This window comes from Podarcis liolepis (assembly GCF_965112155.1).
Source record: "Podarcis liolepis genome assembly, chromosome: 5".
Classification (NCBI taxonomy): domain Eukaryota; kingdom Metazoa; phylum Chordata; class Lepidosauria; order Squamata; family Lacertidae; genus Podarcis; species Podarcis liolepis.
This window is the reverse complement of record NC_139556.1, coordinates 81,158,259-81,183,916: the sequence shown is the minus strand read 5'-3', so window position 1 is coordinate 81,183,916 and position 25,658 is coordinate 81,158,259. Positions and strand designations below refer to the sequence as shown.

Sequence of the window (25,658 nt, the reverse complement as noted above, 5' to 3'; positions counted from 1 at the left end):
AAGAACCACCAGTGGTAGTTTTACACCCATAGAACTATTCAAGAACCTAGCAGAGGTGTCTGTGGTAGATGTCCTCCTTCACTGGCAAAGCTCTTTATCTGTGGAGAGGCATCTTCACTCCTCCTTCATGACTTACAGTCACTGTCACCGGTTCTGGGATTTTGGATTGCAGTGTTTATTTACTTGCAGGTTTTACTGGGTCTTCCACTACATGCTATTTTCAAAGAGGTTTCCCACATCTTCCTCTGTGAAACATTTTTTTTCTGCCTCTGCAGGGAGATGATTGGGTAAGAGCAGCTTATGTTTTAACTCTTTCTGTTGTCTGTGACTAATTAAATCAGGAGAAAAGTGTTCAGACTTGATGAATGCGATTATTAAGGTATTAAGGTCTTGCTTTCTACTACACAAGACCTTTGAGATCCATGGTATGGGTGGTGCTTGCTTAGAGCAAGAGCAGTATTCAGTTCTGAAACACCCTTGCATAACAAGTTCCTTCTCTGAGCTCCTTTAAACTTTGGCTTTGCCCTCATGCGGAATTCTGCTATTTCAGTTTGCTATCTCAATCTACTTTCTACAGTCTGCTTTGTGAAATCCCAGGAACCTGTTTACAGCGTTGCTGAACATGAACTTGAAATTGGCTTATCTTCTTCTAGCTCTATGCACAGCCATCATATTCATCTTGGTCTGGGCTTTCCAAAACAGAGGAGGGAAGCCCATGCTTTGTGACAGCCATCTTCAGGAGATGGGCCAGGAGGAACGAGGCCATGGAATCTACAGTCAGGTATTTGCTGATTTAACTCCGGAAGAGATCATGCAAGTGAAGATCTATCTGCGGTACAACCTGGGGGTGCCATTGGTAGAACCTCCTCAAGCCAAGCCATCAGACAACTGCATTTTTTCCATCACCCTTCAGCTTCCTCCCAAAGCCGAAGTGCTTCAATTCTTGGACCACCAAGGGAGCAGACCTGCACGGCAAGCTCTGGCTGTACTCCATTTTGGAAACCAGCAGGACCCAAATGTCACAGAGTTTGTGGTAGGTCCTCTTCCAAATCCAATGTACCACCAAGATGTCACAGTGCAGAAGTATGGAGGGAAGTTGCCTTACTCCAGAAGGTTTTTTTTGGAGAATGAGCTGAGAGAGATCCATACTTTCTTGAAGAATAGGGAATACCCCAAGGCTCCAGGCTTTATGCAGAAAGTGATTTATTACAATGGAAGCAATTTCGGATACTCCTACGGAATACCACCCGGACTAAAATCAGGAGACCGGAAAATCTGGGTTGCTCATTTCCAGAATGTACCTGGTAGTTATCTGCATCCAGTAGGATTTGAGGTCCATGTGGATATTCGCAGCCTAGATGTTTCTCACTGGAAGGTGCTAAAAGTCTTCTATAATGGACAGTACTTTGAGGACATGGAAGATATTGAGAGACAGTTCATTACGGGACATGTTAAAGTAGCCAAGGTCAAAAAGGCTCCTTCTGATGGAGGATATTCCTCATTGAAGCAGAGGGTTCCACACCAGAGACTAGGCCCCTTGCACTATGAACCTCGTGGTCCCCGCTACCGCGTCTGGAATAACCAAGTTTTCTTCATGTCCTGGAGTTTTGCCTTTGGCATAGATGCTAACAGGGGGCCACAGGTCTTTGATGTCAGGTTTAAGGGTGAGAGGATAGTCTATGAGTTAAGCTTGCAAGATGCATCTGCCATCTATGGCTCCAACAATCCAGCACCCATGCAAACCAGATACATGGATGTTAGCTTTGGCATTGGTGCACGTGTCTCTACACTCACCCAAGGTGTGGATTGTCCTTTCCTGGCTACCTATTTGGACAGGAACTTTTTTCTTGATTCCTCCTTGCCTGTCACTCGCAAAGGCTCTATCTGCATCTTTGAGCAGAATGCTGAGGTCCCTGTGCGACGCCATTATGACAACCCAGAAGGTGTATTTTATGGAGGGTTGGTTGATTCCGTTCTGGTCTTTAGGTCTGTAACTGCAGTAAATAATTATGATTACGTTTGGGATTTTATTTTTCATCAAAATGGAGCTATCGGTGTCAGGGTCCATGCCAGTGGGTACATTCAATCTGCTTTTTACTTCGGCGATGCCTTGGAATTTGGCAACAGGGTACAAGAGTGGACCCAGGGAGCGATTCACACTCACAACATTAATTTCAAGGTGGACATGGACATTGGTGGTAAGTGGATGTCTCTTCTGTGAATTTTCTGTGCTTGCTTGCTAAGAGCTAATCGCTGCTTTTTACATAGGTTCTGGTGTTATTTTGCACCCCTGCTTCTGCCCAGGGACCCTATTTCTGTGATTATTTTGTTAGATTTCATGGAGCCTTTTGTTAAATTCGCCTTAAAGTATTTGAGAAAAGGCTGCCTTTTATTTTGGCTTTCTGAGAGCTAGAAGTAGCATGATTCTGTATCTGTAGCTCATACATATGTTCTCCTTGTTACAGTTTTCATGAATGGCTTACCAGAGGTTTCTTCATTTCCATGCCACTTTGTCTATGAAAAGCACCAGAAAACACACATAAACAATCACTCAAGGCTCAGTGATGGACAGTTTGTAAAAAATGTGAGATGTTCCTCCTCTCCAACGCCTGAAAGTCACTACCACAGACATAGAGTTTGGGCTGTCCTGTGGCTAAGACCAGCTTGCAGCTTGCACCCTAATGTTGCAGAAACCTGCCAGCTTTCGCTGTGCAACCCCACATCCCACAAAAGTTCCTGACGTTTCTCTTGGCATCCATACTGGAACTCATTATTAATATTTTTCCAGGTAACCAAGTAGCATAAGGGAGCTGAACGTATACATTATGTATGTATACTAGGGACAATATAGCTGATTGTCTTTTGTGCATGTGAGCTCATTGGGCTCCTCCAGATGACCTGTTTATTGAACACTCGTCCAAATTTGCCTGCATAAAGTTTAGCTGGAGGTTAGATTATAGCTGGTCTTCACTGAGCATTATTTTCATTTGTTTGCTGGGCAGATATACAGCAACAAAAGTCCACCCTGACATCATCATCATCATCATCATCATCATCATCATCATCATCATATTTATTTATACCCCACCCATCTGGCTGGGTTTCCCCACCCACTCTGGGCGGCTTCCAACAGGATATTAAAAACACAGTAAAAGATCAAACATTAAAAACTTCCTTAAACAGGGCTGCCTTCAGATGTCTTCTAAAAGTCAAATAGTTGTTTATTTCTTTGACATCTGGTAGGAGGGCATTCCACAGGTGGGCACTACTACCGAGAAGGCCCTCTGCCTGGTTCCCTGTAACTTCGCTTCTTGCAGTGAGGGAAGCGCCAGAAAAGAAGACCCTCAGCACTGGTCCTCAGTGTCCGGGATGAATGATGCGTGTGGAGACACACCTTCAGGTATAGTGGGCCGAGGCTGTTTAGGGCTTTAAAAGTTAACACTTTGAATTGTGCTCGGAAACGTACTGGGAGCCAATGTAGGTCTTTCAGGACTGGTGTTAAGTGGTCTCAGTGGCCACTCCCAGTCACCAGTCTAGCTGCCACATTCTGGATTAGTTGTAGTTTCTGGGTCACCTTCAAAGGTAGCCCCATGTAGAGCGCTTTGCAGCAGTGGCAAAGGTGCATGCCCGCTACTGGGGGTGGAAAGCAGGCAGGAGCATGGCTGGCACCCCCAGAGGGGGTGTGATGCACATTCCAGGGTGTGGTATGCCCCTGGCAGGTGCGTGGTGTGCTGCTCGCAGGGGCATGGTGCATGTTCTAGGGGTGTGACGGCCTGCCTGTGGGGGCGGGGCACCCGGTGTGCATGGGGGGTCCACGGAGCATGTCTGGGGGGCGCTGCAATGGCTCCCTACCGGAATAGTGGTGCTGGGGTGGTCTGCTCCCTCCACACTGCCATTCCTCTACCAGTGCATTGCAGCAGTCTAAGTGGGAGATAACCAGAGCATGCACCACTCTGGCAAGACAGTCCATGGGCAGGTAGGGTCTCAGCCTGCGTACCAGATGGAGCTGATGAACAGTTCCCCTGGACACAGAATTAACCTGCCCTCCATGGACAGCAGTGAGTCCAAAATGACTCCCAGGCTGTGCACCTGGTCCTTCAGAGGCACAGTTACCCCATTCAGGACCAGGGAGTCCCCCACACCAGCCCGCCCCCTGTTCCCCAAGAACAGTACTTCTGTCTTTTCAGGATTCAACCCTACCTGTGAGTTCCTTGTGCAACTTCCCATTACCCATTCATTCATCCCACACAATCCAATGCATTTCCTAACCACAAAATCTCATCTAAAAAAAATTAAAAACCGAGTGGGTTTGTTGCACCAGCTACCTTTGATCCACTTTAATTGCACAAACCTGAAGTTCCTGTATGCGCTTGAATCTTTCATACTGGCAGTCTGGAGGCACCCTTTGAGGAACACTGAATCAAGGCATCATACGTTAAAATTAAATCCATGTGTGTTGCATCTTTAGCAGGTTTCAGGAGCAAGCAAACCTGATTTTTTGGCAGTACTGCAGCAGTCCCAATGCTGTTTTGCTCAGAAATTCACTGGGGGATGGGGTGGGGAAGATCCAATTGGTGCCAAGGATTTCCACCCCACATGGGTAATTTCATGCAGGATAGGATGTCAGCTTAGCACAATTAAACATAGCTTACCTGTGGACTGCAGTCCTAATACTAACTGGGCCCTCCCACTTAGTATTAGTTCATTAAAAAAAACCAAACCCTGTACATAATGCTGCGTACTATGAATTTTGTGCCATGTGTAGTTAGGCTGTAAGTGGCAATGGCTAAGAAAGAGAAAAATCCACCTTTGCAGTTCTCCTTGGTTGTCAGGTCAGCGTGGTGTAGTGGTTAAGAGCGGTGGACTTGTAATCTGGTGAACCAGGTTTGCTTCCGCACTCCTCCACATGCAGCCGCTGGGCTAGTCACACTTCTCTGAAGTCTCTCAGCCTCACTCATCTCACAGAGTGTTTGTTGTGGGGGAGGAAGGGAAGGAGAATGTTAGCCACTTTGAGACTCCTTTGGGTAGTGATAAAGCGGGATATCAAATCCAAACTCCTCCTCCTCTTCTTCTCCTTTAGCCCCCTTTCTCTAGCATCCAAAGTTTCCCATCTCACCCTCTCTGCTGCAGTGCCAGACACCCCCTCCAAAAAGCTTCTGCTGGAGGAGTGGGAACCCACAATTCCTTTTACTTGTGTAGCAAACAGTTACCTTTGCATTAGTTAATCAATTTATTAAGTGATTCAGTCAAGGCCAGTGTTGTGCAGGTTTACTCACAAATGCAGATTTCTTGCTGACTTGCATTATGGGTCACCTGATGCATGCCTGCCATCTCCTGCCACACGCTCTACGATCTCCCAATCTTATGTTCCCCGTCATGCAAAGCCATTTTTACATGACTTTCCAGAGGCTGTGAATGTACCAAGGGCACAGTTCAAAGATAGCTCTTGAATGCAATGAAATGTGAGCATGAGAGCGCTGTCTCCACTGAAATGAAAACTAAGGATGATCTGATCACCATAGGAATAACTGAATGTAAGCAGCTTTTCTGTGAATTGCCCTCTAAGCTGTGCTATAGTGCTTGTCACTTAAAGCATCTACAAATTCTCTCATGTACTGAACAGCATGGGAATTGTAATGTTGCATATGCACCATACGTTTAAGGCATACCGGTGCTGGGAATTGAAGTACTGATGGGTAAACTACAGTTCCCAGGATTCTTTGGGAGATACGTGCTTTAAATGTACAGTGTGTATGCAGCCTACGTTAAGCCAACTCATAATTTGCTCTTCTTGTCTCAGTCTTCCTCTGCCCCCTGGAGGTAATGCTACACTAAGAGTCAGAAGGAGGTTACATGTCAAGTGTAAGTAGATAAATAGGTACCACTCTGGCGGGAAAGTAAACAGCGTTTCCGTGCGCTGCTCTGGTTCACCAGAAGCGGCTTAGTCATGCCGGCCACATGACCTGGAAGCTGTACACTGGCTCCCTCAGCCAATAAAGCGAGATGAGCACTGCAACCCCAGAGTTGGTCACAACTGGACCTAATGATCAGGGGTCCCTTTACCTTTACCTATACCCCCTATGCCCTTGAGTGCAGTGGAAGATACCTTCCTTTCCCCTATATTGGAGTAAGAGTCAACTGCCACTCAAACTTGGGGGAAGCTGCCATCTTGCCCTTCACCTCAGGCAGCAAAATGTCTTGAGCTGGCCATAACTCTGATGGGGCTTGTTAAGTGAATCTCACTCTGTAATATGTCAGGATTAAGTAAGCTGGATACTTTTCAATTCTCAGCTCTGAATTCTGGCAACCTGCAAAGCTTGTTTTAAGCTGCAGGGCACAAGCAAAACCAGCCAGGTAACTATTCAAGAATTACCAAAACATCAACCTTGCTCTGCCTTTCTCAGAAATTATGCTGATAAATTCAGTCGCTGATTAATTTAAGGCCAGTGCTGTGCAGGATTATTCACAAGTGAGGGACTCTTGATGACTATCGTTTTGTGTCATCTGATGCTTGCAGTCTCCTGCCTCTCTCTCTACAATCTATCAATCTTCTATTCCCCACTAGGCATAGCCTTTTTCTCCCAACACATGACATTCTCTCTGATCCAAATAGTCAGCATATAAGGAAAGCAGAGAGTCAGCTTTAGTGTTTTCTCCAGTCTACAGAAGAATGGGACCGGGGATGAAAAACCAAGTGCAATGGAAATTAATTTGTAAGCCGGCACAACAACATGAAATGCCATAACGCATTCGCATGCTATGGAGGTTGAGGCAGGTGCTATAATGCAGTGTTTCCCAACCTTTTTTGGGCAAAGGCACACTTGTTTCATGAAAAAATTCTCGAGGCACACCACCATTACAGCCCCGTGACGTCAGCGCGCAGCGTCACGCCGGGAGGGACATGAATTGCTAGCAAATTACATAATCACCTCCTTGAGGGCTGGCTCATCTTCTCCGAAGGCAGAACCCCATTAATTAACAGCACAGACTCACACCATAGCCAAGACGAGGGGGGAAAACCTCAGTCATGCACAGTCATGCACATGTGGGGGCTAAATGAGGACAAAGACCGGGCAGAGAGCAGGGTTCAAATCACCCCACCTGGCCAGGACAATCCCTGGGTGCTCCCTTGGGCCACTCGCCTGACCCACCTCGCAGGGCTGTTGTTGCGAGGATAACACGGGGAGAACCACGCGCGCCCCCGGGAGCTCCTTGGAGGAGAAAGCGGGCGATGAATGCAATGCACGAAATATATGAGAGGCGACCAGGTTTTGCAGGTGAGGGGCCCCCGCCAGCCTCCGCTTCCAACACCCGGCGCAACGACGCCGAAGTTTCCCCCCGGGCTCGGCTCGGGGAGCAGCGCTGCTCCCCCCCAGCTCCCCTTCGCCCTCCCGGCTCTCTCTGCCGCCCACTGGGGACCCCCCTCACCTGCCAAGTCCGGAGCGCTGGTGGAAGTTGCATGCATGCATGCAGGGCGCCGCGTTGCCATTGCATTGTACTGCACTCCATGCAACGCCTGCACACATGCATTGCCTTGCACGCACGCCAAGGGGTCTCCCCGCGGTCCGATGCGTCCCCTCCGGCGCGGATGCAGCATTGCAAAAATAAAACCCCCCGACGCAGCCCTACCTGGGGGGCAGCCTCCGCCTCCACCGCTCCGCCTCCGCGGGGATCCCCGGGCTCCATCCTGCCACCCGATCTCCGCGGTGGCGCAGGCAGGCTGCGCGGGGTCTGCGCGGAAGAGCCCCTGCCTGCTCGGCCGCCGCCGCTGCGCTCATTCCATGGCCGGGAGAAGAGCGCTTCAAACAAAACGCCCGGCCCGCCAGGCCACGCTGGGAAACATAGTCCGCGCACCCCGCGCAGGCGCGGAGCCCAAGGGCGAGGGGACTACGGATCCCGGCAGCCCCCGCGCCGGGGACGGAGGGGGAGAGGCCGGGTGCAGGGATGGAGGGACGGGTGGGCGAGCGAGTGAGTGAGTGGCAGCCACCAAGCCTTGGCCGAGAGCCAGGAAGGGCCTCCCCGGAGGAGGAGGAGGAGGGAGGCGCAGAGTGGGAGGGAGGGAGGGAACCCCAGGGGTCATCTAGTGACGGCGCCCCAATCGAAAATTTGACTTTAAAAAAAAAATCTTTCGAATTTTTTAATTTTTCCCGCGGCACACCAGGCAACATCTCGCGGCACACTAGTGTGCCGCGGAACAGTGGTTGGGAAACACTGCTATAATGTACACTTCCCATGCTCTTTAGTGGTTGAGTGAATATATAAGCAGTATAACTCTTCTGTTGAATCAACGGTGGTTTTGATCCTATGAAATAGTACCGAGACGTAGAATACCAGTCATAGAGAATCACAGGAGCTTGTTAAGGCTGCTGACCTCACAGAGCTACAATTCCCAGCACATTTACAGGATTCTCCATGACTGTTAAAGTGGTGTAATAGTGCTTAGAGAGTGCACAAGGCGGGTGTAGAGAGCATGCACAATTGTGGGCCTCTCTGGTGAATGGAGAGGTCTTGAATCCAGTAGATCCAACGCCATCGTCATCTTGCCTTGCTCGCACAATGTCAACTTTCAGCCCTAACACTGGATACTGGAGCTCCATGCTGATGGATCATTCATGAGCATCTTCCCTTGGCAAAGCTCTTCATTATCGGAGAGGCAGCTCCACTCCCTCCTAACGTAAGGTTACCAGTTTCCCCCCCCCAATGAATCCAGGGGCACTTTTCAACTTCAGTTGGAATGATAGGATTTTGTTAGGGGACTGATTTGTAAATCCAGGGACTGTCCCCAGGAAACGGGGATGTCTGGTAACCTTATCCTAACCACCTCCAGTCTCTGTCAGCAGTCCTGAAGATTTGGACTTCAGTATTACCCTTCTGTAGAAAATTCAGTAGAATTTGGTGATGTGTCAACTTCAAGAATCAGGCACATGCGGATCAGTTGGCTCTCACATTTGATCCTGTTTTCAAATATATTCCCCACATCTTCCTCCTCTAAACATTTTTTTTTTTTGGGGGGGGGGCTGCTTCTGCACAAAGACAATTGCTTAATGGCAGTTTATGTTTCAACAGCTTGTGTAGGTTGTGTCTAATCCAATTACGAGAAAGGTGTTCAGACTTGACAGATAAGCTAATTAAGGTGTGAATGTGTACATCATTCCTTTGCTCTGTGAAAGACCTTGGAGATGCATCACATTAGGTGGTGTTTGCATAGATGAAGAAAACCACACAGTTTTGAAACTCACTTGCAGAGCTGGTCTTTCCCCCGACTTTCTTCGAAATTCAGGTTTTTTTTACTTATTTATATAAAACAACAACTACTCCAGGAACCTGCTTACAGTGTTGCTGAACATGAACTTGAAATTGGCTTATCTTCTCCTAGCTCTGTGCACAGCCATCATATTCATCTTGGTCTGGGCTTTCCAAAGCAGAGGAGGGAAGCCCATGCTTTGTGACAGCCATCTTCAGGAGATGGGACTGGAGGAAAGAAGCCATGGTGTCTACAGCCTGGTATTTGCTGATTTAACTCCGGAAGAGATCATAGAAGTGAAGATCTATCTGCAGTACAACCTGGGGGTGCCATTGGTAGAACCTCCTCAAGCCAAGCCATCAGACAACTGCATTTTTTCCATCACCCTTCAGGTTCCTCCCAAAGCTGAAGTGCTGCAATTCTTGGACCACCAAGGGAGCAGGCCTGCACGGCAAGCTCTGGCTGTACTCCATTTTGGGAACCAGCAGGACCCAAATGTCACAGAGTTTGTGGTTGGTCCTCTTCCAAAACCAGTGTACCACCAAGATGTCACAGTGCAGAAGTATGGAGGGAAGTTGCCTTACTACAGAAGGTTTCTCCTAAATAATGAATTCAAGGAAATCCATACTTTCCTGAAGAACAAGGAATACCCCAAGGCTCCAAACTTTATGCAGGAAGTACTTTATTACAATGTAAGCAATTTCGCATACTACCATGGATTGCCACCCGGATTAAAATCAGGAGACCGGAGAATCTGGGTTGCTCATTTCCAGAATGTGCCTGGTAGTTATCTGCATCCATTTGGATTTGACATCCAGGTTGATCTTAGCAGCCTCAACATTTCTCACTGGAAGGTGTTAAAAGTCTTCTATAATGGACAGTACTTTGAGGACATGGAAGATATTGAGAGACAGTTCATTACGGGACATGTTAAAGTAGCCAAGGTCAAAAAGGCTCCTTCTGACGGAGGATATTCCTCATTGAAGCAGAGGGTTCCACACCAGAGACTAGGCCCCTTGCAGTATGAACCTCGTGGTCCCCGTTACCGCATCTGGAATAACCAGGTTTTCTTCATGTCCTGGAGTTTTGCCTTTGGCATAGATGCTAATAGGGGGCCACGGATCTTTGATGTTAGGTTTAAGGGTGAGAGGATAGTTTATGAGTTAAGCTTGCAAGAGGGAGGTTCCATCTATGGCTCCAACAATCCAGCGTCTATGCTGACCAGATACATGGACTTAAGCTTTGGCATTGGTTCAAGTGGCTCCACTCTCACCCAAGGCGTGGATTGTCCTTACCTGGCTACCTATTTGGACAGGCACTATTTCCTTGATTCCTCCTTGCCTGTCACTCGCAAAAACTCTATCTGCATCTTTGAGCAGAATGCTGAGGTCCCTGTGAGACGCCATTATGACCGCTCAGAGCCTCCGTTTTACGGAGGGTTGGTCGATTCCATTCTGGTCTTTAGGTCCATATCTTCAGTTGCTAATTATGATTATGTTTGGGATTTTAAATTTCATCAAAATGGAGCTGTCAGAGTTAGTATCCATGCAAGTGGGTACATTCAATCTGCTTTTTACTTTGGCGATGCCTTGGAATTTGGAAACAGAGTTGAAGAGTGGGCACTGGGAGACATTCACACTCACAACATTAATTTCAAGGTGGATATGGACATTGGTGGTAAGTGTACGTACACCTCTTTTGTAACTTTTATGAATTGCCATAATTTCTATTGCTGGTAGCGGCTTACTTGCTGCCAGCTAATAGCTGCTTTTTAAGTGGTTCTGATGTTATTTTGTTTCCCAATTCTGCAGATGAACCTATTTTCATGTTTCATGGAGTATTCATGAGTGGGTGTTTCCCCCCCTCACCTGGCAGGATGCTGCATCATCCTAGGATGTAGATTATTGTCGAAGTGTGTGGTGTGTGTGTAGGAGGGAATTGTTGTGTGAGAAAGTTTGGGCTGATTCTGGAACCTGGAGACAGAGACATGTGCTGAACCCAAGTTGTGTCAGGGGGTTTCCCCTGGATGCCTGATGGAGAAGCACAATCTGTTAATGCTGTGCTCCCATCTATCCTATGCTCTGGTTCCATATATGTGTAAATAAAACCAAACATTCTATAGGCATCACCGTCTCCACTGACCTTCATTCCATGGAAACAGAACCCTGGGAAAAGCGCTTGGCATTCCTGAAGTCTCTCCTCAAAACATGTCTTGAGGGAGGCAAATCCATGTCTGCTTCTTATTTCAATGAATTATGAATGCACATTGCTGTCAAAGTATTATATGGGCCCTTTGGGGCCACCGGTTGAGCCCAGTATATTTCTATTTAACCTACTTTAAGACCAAGGTCCATCTCCTGGCAGGCAGGTGGCGGGGGCCAGTCACTTCACTTTTGGTAGTGAAACAGAGCAATATCCACAGCAGGGTTGGAAGGCTTTCTATTGAATAGATTCAGGAGTGAATTTAAAACACAATAGTACATTCCGAGAGCATTTTGTTATGATTACTGTATATTAATCAGAGAAGTATATGCTCCTCAGAAATAGATCCACATGAGCTAAAACATAATTGATGGAGATTGCCTCCATATAAGTTAGGTTCATTCATTTCAAGGGGTCTTCTCTGAGGAAAACTTAGTTGAACGCCAACGGTTGAAGGCTACCTTGCTCTCTTTTTTTACATGAACTACTTTTTCTCATCCATAGGCAATTTGTAGACATGATTTACCTATTTAATTTGTTACGTTAAGGTCCCATCTTTCCTCCAAGATTAGGGGGTTGCACTAGATGACCCTCGGGGTCCCTTCTAGTTCTATGATTCTATGAAACTCAATCTAAACGGTGTACTTGGCATTCTGCAAAAATCTTCCGTCTGGCCACCTGACCAAGATCTCCCTCATTTTCCAGTAAGGGCTGCTTTGTTGCCATGGGCAGCCATCCAGGGAGGCCCGAGAGCCATGGGACCAGCCAGTAGCCAGGGCTGAAGCCTAAGGGTTATATTCAGTGTAGAACTACAGACATGCTAGACATCTGGGGCAAAGACCAAGTCAACAACAAAGGACTAAACAAAAGAAGGGACTAAGGTGTAAACCAGTAATACTGGAGCACACCAGAAGATCTTGTTATCTGAGTAAAGCTTAGCAAGAAAAAGTCTTTCCTGTCCAGGATAATCCAATGGCTAGTTTGGAGTCAGCCCATGGTCTGAAGAACTTCACTGAGAAACTCAGACTTGCCATCCAATGGTTCACCACATGGGGGTATTGCACCGAGACTGAGCAGTTCCTGACAATTATGTGTCTTCAGGTCATGTCTTGAGGAATCCATCCACCCACTCTGCTCCCCACTAGTCTTTCTCATTCAATTTTAGAGTAGCTGCTGTTTTAAAAAGAATTCAAATACTACTGCTTCTTTGGCTATGTCCCCCTGAAATCCTGCTGATCCAGGACAACAGAGAAGGATAAATCTCTTCTCCACATAAAATAGTTTCCTTTTATGAAGACGATTATTTCCCACTAGAGGGTGGTAAAACCACTTGAGATCCGAACTGTCATTGAATTACATTAAGGCCTACTATGCAGATTTCTTCATGACCTTTCAGAAGCTGCGAACTTGCTAAGGGCACAATCCAAAGAAAGCTCTTGACTTTAATGAAATCTAAGCTTGAGAGTAGGGACGCGGGTGGCTCTGTGAGTTAAACCACAGAGCCTAGGACTTGCCGATCAGAAGGTCGGCAGTTCGAATCCCCACGATGGGGTGAGTTCCCGTTGCTTGGTCCCTGCTCCTGCCAACCTAGTAGTTTGAAAGCATGTCAAAGTGCAAGTAGATAAATAGGTACCGCTCCTGCGGAAAGGTAAACAGCGTTTCCATGTGCTGCTCTGGTTCGCCAGAAGCGGCTTAGTCATGCTGGCCACATGACCCGGAAGCTGTACGCCGGCTCCCTCGGCCAAGAAAGCGAGGTGAGCGCCGCAACATCAGAGTCGGTCACAACTGGACCTAATGATCAGGGGTCCCTTTACCTTTAAGCATGACAGTGCTGTCTCCACTGAAATCATCCAGGGATAGAGACCTTTTACCTTTACCATTACCTATATGCACTGTACATTTAAAGCACATTTAAAGTATTTCCTTCCACCCAAGGAATTCGGAGAGCTGTAATTTGTTGTGGGTGCTGGGAAATGGTAGCTGTGATGGATAAACTACAGTTCTCAGGATTCTTTGGGAGAGATGTGCTTTAAATGCACCGTGTGTATGCAGCCTAAGTTAAGGCAATGCCAGGCTGCTTTCACTTTGCTCTTCTCATCTCAATCTTCCTCTGCCCCCTGAGGGATCTACATGACAAGATACTTTCATTTCCCCTGTATTGGAGTAAGATTCAACTGCCAATCAAGCTGGCTTCTGTATGTGCCTTGGGGGTGGGTACCATCTTGTCCTTCACCTCAGGCAGCAAAATGCCTTGCGCTGACCCTGCCACTGACGGGGCTCGTTAGGCAAATCTCACCCAGTGATATGCCAGGATTAAATAAGTCAGCTACTTTTAAATTCTCAGCTCTGAATTCTGGCAACCGGTCCCTTGCAAAGCTTGTTTTAAGCTGCGGGGCACAAGCAAAACCAGCCAGGTAACAATTCAAGAATTACCAGAACATCAAACTTGCAGTGCCTTTCTCGGAAATTGTGTGGATAATGGAGTGGTTAATTAATTTAAGGCCACTGCTATGCAGGCTTACTGACAAACACAGGACTATTGCTGACTAGTGTTTGGTGTTACCTGATGCTTCCTTGCTTGCAGTCTCCTGCCGCTCTCTCTGTGATCTTCGATGAACAGCCTTTCCCTCCCAACACATGACATTCTCTCTGACCCAGATATTCAGCATATATGGAAAGCAGAAGATCAGTGCGCAGCTCGGCTTCAGTGTTTTCTCCAGTCTACAGAAGAATAGGACTGGAAATGAAAATCAAGTGTAAATGCATGGAAGCCCATTCATAAGTCAAAACAACAATGAGAGATCCACACCAGACATTTTAAGCACAATGATACCACTTGGACGGTTATAGAGAACCCTTGGAACTGGTTTAGGATGGATCATAGCTCAATGGTAGAGCATCCCCACATAGGGCAAATCTCCACCTGTGATTACTTAGGTCAGCTCCAAGCTGTTATATAGAGAAAGCCCCATTGTGGGCCTCTCTGGTGAATGAATGGGTCTTGACTCCAGTGGTTCCAAGGCTATCTCCATTCTTCCCAGCCTCCAGAATGTCTAATTTGGAACTCTAACAGTGCGTGGTGGTGGTGAAAGAACCACTCTACATCCATGGAACAATTCACGGGCATAGCTGAGGTGTATGTGGCAGACGTGCTCTTTCATTGGCAAAGCTCCATCAATAGACAGGTGCTTCCATTCCCTCCTAGCCACCTCCAGTCACTGCCAGTAGTTCTGAGGGTGTGGCCTCAGTGGAGTTAAGTGCTGCATCAGTTGGAAGACTCAGCCACTAGGATGTTCTGCTAGCACTTTCTTTCTGCAAAGCTTCCTCTTCCAAACATTTTTTTTCATCCACTGCATAAAGAAGATTACTTAAGAGTGGTTTGTTGTAGCTCTGTGGCCTGCGTCTAACTCATTTAGGAACAAAGGTGTTCAGACTTGACAAATCAGGTTATCAAGGTGTGAAGGAATACATCATTGCTTTCCTCTTTACAGGAAAATTGAGCTGCATCATATGGTCAGTGGTTGCCTACATAAAAAGATTATTGAGGTTTCAAAGCTCATTTGCATAGCAGGACTCTCACCAAAACTTTGATTTGCCCTCACCTGGGATTCTAGATACTCTGTTTGCTGATTCAATCTGCATTCTACAGTCTGCTTTGTGAAATCCCTGGAACCTGCTTACAGTGTTGCTGAACATGAACATGAAATTGGCTTATCTTCTCCTAGCTCTGTGCACAGCAATCATATTCATCTTGGTCTGGGCTTTCCAAAACAGAGGAGGGAAGCCCATGCTTTGTGACAGCCATCATCAAGAGATGGGAAGGGAGGAAAGAAGCCATGGAATCTACAGCCAGGTATTTGCTGATTTGACTCCGGAAGAGATCATGCAAGTGAAGATCTACCTGCAGTACAACCTGGGGGTGCCATTAGTAGAACCTCCTCAAGCCAAGTCATCGGACAACTGCATTTTTTCCATCACCCTTCAGCTTCCTCCCAAAGCTGAAGTGCTGCAATTCCTGGACCACCAAGGGAGCAGGCCTGCACGGCAAGCTCTGGCTGTACTCCATTTTGGAAACCAGCAGGACCCAAATGTGACAGAGTTTGTGGTTGGTCCTCTTCCAAATCCAATGTACCACCAAGATGTCACAGTGCAGAAGTATGGAGGGAAGTTGCCTTACTCCAGAAGGTTTCTCCTAAATAATGAGTTCAAAGAAATTGTTACTTTCCTGAAGAATAAAGAATACCCCAAGGCTCCAAACTTTATGCAGAAAGTACTATATTACAATGGAAGCAATCTCACAAACTTCCCTGCCTTACCACCTGGACAAAAATCAGGAGACCGGAAAATTTGGGTTGTTCATTCCCAGAATATCCCTGGCAGTTATCTGCATCCGGTTGGATTTGAAATCCTGGTAGATCTTAGCAGCCTAGACATTTCTCATTGGAAAGTGCTAAAAGTCTTCTATAATGGACAGTACTTTGAGGACATGGAAGATATAGAGAGACAGTTCATTACGGGACATGTTAAAGTAGCCAAGGTCAAAAAGGCTCCTTCTGACGGAGGATATTCCTCATTGAAGCAGAGGGTTCCACACCAGAGACTAGGCCCCTTGCAGTATGAACCTCGTGGTCCCCGCTACCGCATCTGGAATAACCAGGTTTTCTTCATGTCCTGGAGTTTTGCCTTTGGCATAGATGCTAATAGGGGGCCACAGATCTTTGATGTTAGGTTTAAGGGTGAGAGGATAGTCTATGAGTTAAGCTTGCAAGATGCATCTGCCATCTATGGCTCCAACACTCCAGGGGCAATGCTGACCAGATACATGGACATAAGCTTTGGCCTTGGTTCAAGTGGCTCCTCTCTCATCCAAGGTGTGGATTGTCCTTACCTGGCTACCTATTTGGACAGGCACTATTTTCTTGATTCCTCGTTGCCTGTCACTCGCAAAGGCTCTATCTGCATCTTTGAGCAGAATGCTGAGGTCCCTGTGAGACGCCATTATGACCGCTCAGAGCCTCCGTTTTATGGAGGGTTGGTGGATTCTGCTCTTGTCTTCAGGTCCATATCTACAGTTGATAATTATGATTATATTTGGGATTTTATATTTCATCAAAATGGAGCTATCGGGATCAGGATCCATGCAAGTGGATACATTCAATCTGCTTTTTACTTTGGCGATGCCTTGGAATTTGGAAACAGAGTTGAAGAGTGGACATTGGGAACAATTCACACCCACAACATTAATTTCAAGGTGGACATGGACATTGGTGGTAAGTGTACACCTCTTTTGTAACTTATGGATTGAAGTAATTTCTACTGCTGGTAAGGGGATGTCTCTTTTGTGGCTTTTCTGTGCCTGTTTGTGGCTTGCTTGCTGACTACTTGTAGCCCATACAGAAAGAATCACAGAATGGTAGACTTGGCAGTGACTCCAAGGGTCCTCTAGTCCAATCCCCTGGACTGCTGGAGTCATAGCTATTTAATCCCTGACAGGTGGCCCTCCAACTTCTGTTTAAAACCTTCAAGGAAGGAGAGCTCACCAGCTTTCAAGGTAGTGCATTGAACTGTTGAACATCTACAGTACTCTCAAAACATTCTTCCCAATGTTTAGTCAGAATCTCCTTTCCTGAAATTTGAATCCATTGGTTCGTGTCCTATCCTCTGGAGCACCAGAAAACAGGCTTTCTGCACTATCCATGTAATAGCCCATCAGAAACTTTTAAGAAGGCTATCATCTCTATGTCTTCTTTCTTCCAGGGTAAACATATCCAACTCCCTCAACCATTCCTAATAAGCCTTGGTTTCCAGACCCTTGATCATCTTCATTGCTCTGCTCTGCACACATTCCCGTTGTCAATATCCTCCTTAAACTGTTGTTCCTTCTTAAAATATGTTTTCCTTGTTACGGTTTACATGAACAGCTTACCAGAGGTTACTTCCTTTTCATGCCACTCTCTCTGCCAAGAGTAATAGAAAAACAGGCATTCTAGGCTCAGAGAAATGTTGGAAGATTCCCTGGGGGTATTGGCAGCCCCCCATTTCTCCAGGCGTCCTTCGGTGAGCGTGGTTCTGGAAATGCTACTCCCTTCTTTTCCAGACGCCCCAGCGACACAAATCATAATGATTTATGCACACTAATCTCCTGGCATCGTACAGCAATAAGCAGGAGACTCCGTAGTTCTATTCTACGTTTTATTTACAGATTATATACGGAGAAAGCATAATGGCTAGCATTCTCTTCAGCTTCGAGGACAGGCACTGTAAAAGCGAAGGTACAGTTACAAAGGACATATGCAGCAGGAAGAGATAAGACTGTTTCTTCTTGTTCTCACACTCTCTCAGTCAGTCATGTGAATTATACCAATCACAAAATGCAGCCTCGGTGGACTGATTTACTAACAGGAACAACAGTTTGCGGGAAACCTGAGCTGCTGCTCATCTCCAACACTTGGATTTTGCTGCCACAGACATAGATTTTGGGCTGTCCTGAAGCCAATTCCAGCTTTTGGCCTGTAGGTATTCTTGTGACTTGTATGTTTATAGAATCTGCAATCTCTCTTGAGATTTCAGCAACAGGCTCACTCATTCCGTGTAAGGCCAGGTGGGAGAGGCTGGAGCTGATGGATGACGTATGATGACAGCGCAAACATGAATATGTGTTTGAACAGTGTGCCACGACAACATTGTCTTAATGGCATGGAAAATGGGGTAGGGATATACTGTATTTTTTGCTCGATAACACGCACCTGACCATAACACGCACATAGTTTTTAGAGGAGGAAAACAAGAAAAAAAATTCTGAATGAAACAGTGGATGTATCATTTTTTTGTGCTTCATGCTGTGGCCACAGACATGGGATTTAACGGTGAGTTTGGGGTAGCCCAATGCAAAAATCCTGAGAATCCATGTGGATCTGTGCTTTGTAACCACGTTTTTGCACCATTGCAACCCAAGGCAACAGTGGGTGCGTGATTTTTTTGGTGCAGGCTGTAGCCATGGACATGCTATGTGATCTGATGGTGAATTTGGGGTGACCCAATGCAAAGATCCTGAGGATCCATGTGGATCCGTGCTTTGTAACCACGTTTTAAGTGGGGAGGGAAGGAAAAACACAGAAGGGACAAGGAGCATGAGAGGGGTGTGTGGAGAAGCAGCTGGCTAACAATGCAGGAGAGGGCTCTAATGGGAGGGAGGAAAGGAAGGCAAAAGCTTTCCCCCACCCACCCAAGCCAACCCTCTCTCTCTCTCTCTCTCTCCCCCCCCCACCTGCATGTTTCTCTTGCATGCGGAGAAGCAGCTGGCTAACAATGCAGGAGAGGGGTTTAACGGGAGGGAGGAAAGGAAGGCAAAAGTTTCCCCCCACCCACCCAAGCCAGCCCTCTCTCTCTCTCTCTCTCTCTCTCTCTCTCTCTCCCACCTGCATTTTCCGGCTGCCTGCGATGCTGGACGCAGCAGCAGCAGCAGCAGCGGAGCACGGAGAGGAGGAGGTGGTGGCTGTCAGCTGCGCTCCTAGCGAAAACAGTGGGCAGTAAGACCCTGAGGCAGAATGCAGGAAAGCAGCAACCTCCTCTTTTTAGCCTTCCCTCCTCTGTGATCTGATTTTTGCCTGATTTTTGCCCCTGTACTCGGGCCAGTCGGCTCCAGGGACCACACATTCGCTCAATAACACGCACAGACATTTCCCCTTACTTTTTAGGAGAAAAAAAATGTGAGTGTTATAGAGAGAAAAATATGGTATTTATTAAGCATGTACCATAAATATAAATTATGGATTGGAGTAATCTGGGAAGAAATATTCCTGTAAGTACAATTTCTTCTTTTATTGGACAGGGCTCATTCTCTTTGTGTCCTTTAGGAAACCAAGTAATCGCCTTCAGACTGTGGTTTAGAAGGCTGCATCTTGCTATGCAATTCTCTTCACTTGTCGGGTCTCCTCTAACACTCTTTAGCTTGCATCCAAAACAAGAACGTTCCCCATCCCACCTTCTTCCCTGCAGGGCCTGATACCCCTTCACTGAAGGGTTGAAAAATGTGGAATGGGGCACAGTGGTCTACTGAGGGATCAAGAATCCCAAATCTGAAAATTGGCTCTAGGTTAACCTAATATGACATTCCTTTTAATTGTGCAGCAAGCTGCTGTCTGTGTGGATTTTCTTTATTCAATTACGGATTACCCTCCTTCCCCAGATTTTCATTGAGACTGTTGTGCTTAGTGAGGGAAAGATTAAGCCTTCCTGCTTTAGCCATGATCCTGATAAAACCTGGCTCCTCACATGGTTATGAGGCTTGGGGACGGCAAGCTACCATTTGGCATGAATGAATGCTTGCTTGCTTCCTTTCTTAAGTCTCATAGCTGTGCAAAGAACTAACTTGCATTCAAATCAAATCTGTAGAGGGAAGGGTTTAACCTCACCTCTGCATGTGCTATGGCCGCAATGGACTTAATATCTGTAATTTAAATAAGGGGGGGGGACCAGTGTGTACACTATACATTTAGAGTAATGTGTAGTTTGACCTTCTGGCAGTCTCCCTCTCTTCCCTCCCAGCCTACCAGAAATTATTCAGGAGGGTCCCAACCCTCCCACGAGGCTCTTTTGGGGCACCACAGTTATGTGTAGGTGGAGGAAGGGATGGGAAGCCTTTCTTTGGTGAACTTCCTGAGGTTATTTTATCTTAGGATCTAAGCTTTGATTTGTTTCTATTAAAATATTTAGAGCTTGCCGCAAGGCAGCTAAGAAAACTCAAGCCAAATAAAGTACTGTAGACATAATCAAATAGCAAGATAAAAATGAGTTAAAGCTCAGCGGAACATAATGCCACCAAATTTAATCATCTCTTCACATCTGTCTGGAGCCTGACAAATGCAGTCTAGATCTGGAATCAGCACTTTACATGTCTCCGCAGGTGTCAAGGAATCTGATTTGCAGCCATGCTGAAGGTGATTCTGCAAGTTATTTGCATTTGTTTATTTTGCTGAGACCATTGAAGACTCATTCTTCTACAGGGAAGAGCAATCTCAGCAGCCTGTAAGATCTACTCCCACTTCTAGATGTGTAAAAATAGATGAGATTATGACCATAGCATGGTCTTTGTTGACCTCGGTCCAGCAGATAGGATCTAAGTGTAAGGTATTTGGCATGAAACTTGGGTGGCTTCTTGCCAGAACGACCACCCAGGTATCTGCATTTATAATTGGCCAGCAGATATTTCTGGACCATAGTAGCTACCACACAGTTGACCTGGCTGTGATTTGTTTCATAAACCAAGCAGTTCCAAATGCCACAGAGTGTATGATCTCTCCCATAACTATGATACCACCATGATGCCACAATGTAAGGGAAGGGCTGTAGCTCAGTGGTAGAAAATCTGCTTTGCATGCAGAAGGTCTCAGGTTCAAGCCCAGGCATCTCCAGGTAGGGTTGGCAATGAAGAAGAAGAAGAAGAAGAAGAAGAAGAAGAAGAAGAAGAAGAAGAAGAAGAAGAAGAAGAGTTTAGATTTGATATCCCCAGTGGTGGCAGCAGCAGGAGCTACCAACCACTGAGCCACACCCTGCCATACTCGGCTCCAGTATCAGCCTCCTCTTCCTTGTCTTGCTGTGCCACCAGCTACTTCCCCCACCCCATGCGGTGGGAGGAGAAGGAGCCACCAGCCACTAAAGCTGCACCAGTTCCGCATTTGCCCTCTTCTGCCACCTGAACATTGGGTATCATTAAAAATATTTGGGGGACACAAAGTGCCTTGGACCCTAGGAGTTGGCACTTGTGGCTGCTTTTCTATGTTAACAAAAGCTGCGCTTGTGTGGACATGACCAAGCAGCTGAAAAATATGATGCCTCAACAGTTGTCTTCATTTGTTTTCTGTGCTAGGTGTGAAAAATTCCCTGGTAGCCAATGACATGGCTTTTGAGACAGTCAAGGCCCCTTGGAGTCCAGAGAATAAGATCCACCGGATGAAGATGGTAAGGAAAGTCTTGGACACTGAGAACAAGGCCGCCTTCCGCCTTCACGACAACATGCCAAGGCACATATATTTTGCTGCCAACAGCACAAACAAGTGGGGCCATAAGCAAGGCTATCGGATCCAGATGGTCAGCTTTTCTGGAGACCACCTGCCAGAAACAGATCCAATGGAGCGAGCCATCAGTTGGGGAAGGTAAGTGACTAATTTTTAGATGCTGAAACCCAAATGGGAAACCTAGATCAGAGACACGGGGACATAGGTAGTTGCCTTATACTGACCTTGGTTCACCTATCTCAGTATTGTCTACTGACCGGCACGTCTTCTGGGTGTCAGACCATGTTCTCTCCCAACCCTACCTGGAGATGCTGAGGACTGAAACCGGGGCTTTATACATACCATGGCCCTTCCCCATGAAATTGGGGCTCCTTAACTCTAAGAGTGTTGAGATTTTGAGTGCTTTGGTTTGTGTCCATCACTCTGTCTCTCTCCTGGCTCCATCTGAGTCCCTGCAGTTACAAGCTTTGATGATGTCTGAAACTTTGCCAGGAGGGGAATGTCCAATGCCAGGGCTCAGCAGAATATGTAGTCATGTGGTCCTGGAAACAAAATTTAGGCCACTACATAAGAAGTTGAAAACCAGGACATTCAAGGTAGCTTTCTCGGAAATGCTACCTGTCCCATGTAGACAGGGCAAGCTAGACAGGCACAGCTCAGATGTCTCAATATGTGTTGTCAGGAGGAAGGTAAGGGATTTGATATGCTCTGGGGAATGTACAAAGGAGAGGAACCAGACTGCTGGTGCGTGATTGATACTGAGAGAGAGAGGATAGATAGATAGATAGATAGATAGATAGATAGATAGATAGGTGATATATAGATCAAGGGAAGTAATAGTGCCACTGTATTCTGCTCTGGTCAGACCACACCTGGAGTACTGTGTCCAGTTCTGGGCACCACAATTCAAGAAGGACACTGACAAACTGGAACGTGTCCAGAGGAGGGCAACCAAAATGGTCAAAGGCCTGGAAACGATGCCTTATGAGGAACGGCTAAGGGAGCTGGGCATGTTTAGCCTGGAGAAGAGGAGGTTAAGGGGTGATATGATAGCCATGTTCAAATATATAAAAGGATGTCACATAGAGGAGGGAGAAAGGTTGTTTTCTGCTGCTCCAGAGAAGCGGACACGGAGCAATGGATCCAGACTACAAGAAAGAAGATTCCACCTAAACATTAGGAAGAACTTCCTGACAGTAAGAGCTGTTCGACAGTGGAATTTGCTGCCAAGGAGTGTGGTGGAGTCTCCTACTTTGGAGGTCTTTAAGCAGAGGCTTGACAACCATATGTCAGGAGTGCTCTGATGGTGTTTCCTGCTTGGCAGGGGGTTGGACTCGATGGCCCTTGTGGTCTCTTCCAACTCTATGATTCTATGATCCTATGATTCTATGATTCTAGATATAAAGTAGCAGAACCACTTTCATTCTGATCATGGGCCGAAAGCCAACAGAAGTTGAGGAGGGTCCAGTTTGGCACAAATCATTCCCTAGGGATGAGGGTGAAAATGTTGATGATTGTCCAAAATTTACAGGGGAGAACTAGACATTGAAGGCACAGGAGCACATGATAGAAGTTCAAAGCACTGCAGGGCAAAACACACGTGCCAAAGATATGTGGAGAGACACACAGTGTATATGTTTTGATACAGTTATGCTAGAAGCCTCACAGTCAAACTGGGATGCTTGATCTTAGAGTAGCTGGGGAAACCCAGCCACATGGGTGGGGTACAAATAATACATTATAATTATTAGATAAAGTGGGTATAATGGGAATCTGGCAGCTTGGAGAAAGCTGGTGGGACACGGTTATTATCTCTGGATACAACTCAATAGGAAGGACAGGGAAGAGCATACTGGAGGTGGTGTTTCTGTTTGTCAAAGAGGATATGGATTCTAACAAGCTAGAAACCCCCAAAGTGGCAAGCAGCTCTAGAGAAGCTAAATTTGGGAGTCTACCCACCATCTTGAGAGAATGACCAAAGTCAAGCACTACAGCAACTGTGGGGAACCCGTGGGCTTCTAGATGTTTTTGGACTACAACTCCCAGCCGGCCATTGACTATGTTGGCTGGGGTTGACGGGAGTCGGAGCAGAACACCTGGAGGGCAGCATACTAACCACCCATCTTCTGTAGCTTACTGCTGGATCTCCTTCCTAGGGTAGTTGGGATTCCACACACTAGTCTCAGCAGTGCTCTGCTTTTCAGGTACAAGCTGGCTGTCACCAAACGGAAAGAGAAGGAACCATTTAGCACCAGTATCTATAACCAGATGGACCCATGGACACCTTCAGTGGCCTTTGCTGACTTCCTAAACAATGAGAGCATTATCAATGAGGTGAGTTGTGATCCCTATGGGCACTGACAGATCTATCACCCTGAAGCCACACAGCGACTGGAGACTTTGGATATATTTTAAAATATACAGGCTGAGCAGATTTCATGGGAGTGCATCAACAGTGGCTCATTTCATCTGAAGCTTCTCCTGCACCATCCTTTTCTCTCACCAGGCCTTTCCCTTAGATAGCCATTTAACATGATCCGTCGTGTCTCCCTTTGGCAGGACCTGGTGGCCTGGATCACCGCTGGCTTCCTGCATATTCCACATGCTGAGGACATTCCCAACACTCCAACGCTTGGGAACGTGATTGGCTTCTTTTTGAGGCCTTACAACTATTTTGATGATGATCCTTCTATGGATTCTCCAGACAGCGTTTTCTTCAGCAGCCAGCAGGACCCCACTTCCTGCGACGTCAACTACCTTGCCTGCGTGCCAAAAACAGCTGCGTGCTTGCCCAGTTTCCCGCCTTTCACTTATGAGGGCTTCCAAAACATGACGACGCTCTGATGCCTTCTAATTTTGGGATGGGTGGGGTTGTTTTGAGTTAGGGAGAGGGTGGGTGGCTGCTGAACAGGGCAGCATGAAATCTGTGTATACCAAGAACAGCGAATCCCAGCTCCGTCCAGTGTCTTTGAAACCCAAATCTTAAGCCTTGCTTCCACACATTGCACATGTTCGCTAGTTGTATTTGCAAGAATCTTTTGCTGGGACTCTGTACTGGGCAGACAACTAGATCACAACACACTTTACATCGCTTGCTGTTTGCCACACAAAGCTGCTGTGTGCTAGCCTGTGGCTGTGATAGCACAATTGACCATATTTGCCTAGCACACTATCAATTTACGATGCCATTTGCCTTCCAGTAAACTCAAGCCTATTACCAAGAAATTTAGTATGTGGCTGCTCACAAATGGCCTGTCAGGAAGATTTATGCACATCAGTTCTGCCAGTGTCAATCCAAAACCAGATCTGTTTAGCAAAAAGCAGGGACAGGGTAGGAGGAAATTGAAGTCAAAAGCTAAGCAGTCCATTGGGTTTCTCTTTTTAATACACCTGGATTATATGTAAATTTTAAATTTGATATTTCTGCAAGTAGCAGTGCTGATTATTGTTTTAATGGAAGCACACCTCCAAAACTCAATTAATTTGGTGTCTTTGGCACCGGTTTGCTGAATTGCTTTTCAATTTAGCAAAAGGCAGACTAGATTGCTATGATTAAGTGAATGGGGTTTTGTAGTGTCTCATTCCACAGATGTCAGGAAAAGTCAAGCATCACTCCACCTGTCAGGCTCAAAATTTAATCCCTGCCATTTTTAAAAAACATACCGGGGCACCTTTATTATGGGCCCTGTCAAGCTGCCACATTAAAAGACTCAATCCAGGTTTTACCAATAATTGTGTATCTGTTTCTTAGATATATGTCCACATCTCCTGAACATTGAAAATTACAAATGTTATTAAAAATGTATCTCAATTATTCTTGGTGGCAAAGAGAATTATCTTTCAGCAGAGGAAATGCAGGTCTACTCCCTCTGACCACCACTGGGAACCTGAAGACATTTTCCATTTCTGAGTTTGCAGCTTATCCAAGACAAATATGATACCTTTCTGGACATCTGGGCAAATCTACATTAACCTTTGCCAACCTGGTACAGATATGTATTAGACACATCTGGGTTGACACCAGCATCCTGCAGTCAGGATAGAACATGAGACTTTTAATCTCAGGGTTGTGAGTTTGAGCCTCACGTTGGGTGAAATATTCCTACATTGCTGGGGGTTGGGTGGAATGACCCCTGTGGTCCCTTCCAACCTGTGGTCCCTTCCAATTCTATGATCCATTGAGCTATGATCCTTTT

At 46.4% G+C, this 25,658-nt stretch overlaps 2 protein-coding genes across 3 annotated transcripts; both read left to right on the top strand.

Annotated features, from left to right (window-relative positions):
• The first annotated feature begins 591 nt into the window (after positions 1-591).
• LOC310707196 (amine oxidase [copper-containing] 3-like) lies at positions 592-25,277 on the top strand. 2 transcript variants are annotated; one of them, XM_083504100.1, is made up of 4 exons: positions 592-2,198; positions 21,315-21,600; positions 23,667-23,796; positions 24,022-25,277. In XM_083504100.1, the coding sequence occupies exons 1-4, from the start codon at positions 623-625 to the stop codon at positions 24,304-24,306; spliced, it is 2,277 nt and encodes a 758-aa protein (XP_083360226.1). In that variant the 5' UTR covers positions 592-622; the 3' UTR covers positions 24,307-25,277. The 2 variants fall into 2 exon arrangements, with proteins under 2 accessions (XP_083360226.1, XP_083360225.1); XM_083504099.1 differs by lacking the exon at positions 592-2,198 and adding an exon at positions 14,205-16,716.
• On the top strand, positions 9,174-14,181 carry LOC310707857 (amine oxidase [copper-containing] 3-like; the record flags this gene model as incomplete). Its single annotated transcript, XM_083505315.1, has 2 exons — positions 9,174-10,921; positions 14,105-14,181. The coding sequence occupies exons 1-2, from the start codon at positions 9,346-9,348 to the stop codon at positions 14,179-14,181; spliced, it is 1,653 nt and encodes a 550-aa protein (XP_083361441.1). The 5' UTR covers positions 9,174-9,345.
• Positions 25,278-25,658: the final 381 nt, after the last annotated feature.

Excerpts from the sequence above, each read along its gene's own strand:
- LOC310707196 (XM_083504100.1), top strand. The coding sequence starts at position 623 with ATGAACTTGAAATTGGCTTATCTTCTTCTAGCTCTATGCACAGCCATC. Across the intron at positions 21,601-23,666 it reads CGAGCCATCAGTTGGGGAAG|GTACAAGCTGGCTGTCACCA; the intron begins GTAAGTGACTAA and ends TCTGCTTTTCAG. Across the intron at positions 23,797-24,021 it reads ATGAGAGCATTATCAATGAG|GACCTGGTGGCCTGGATCAC; the intron begins GTGAGTTGTGAT and ends TCCCTTTGGCAG.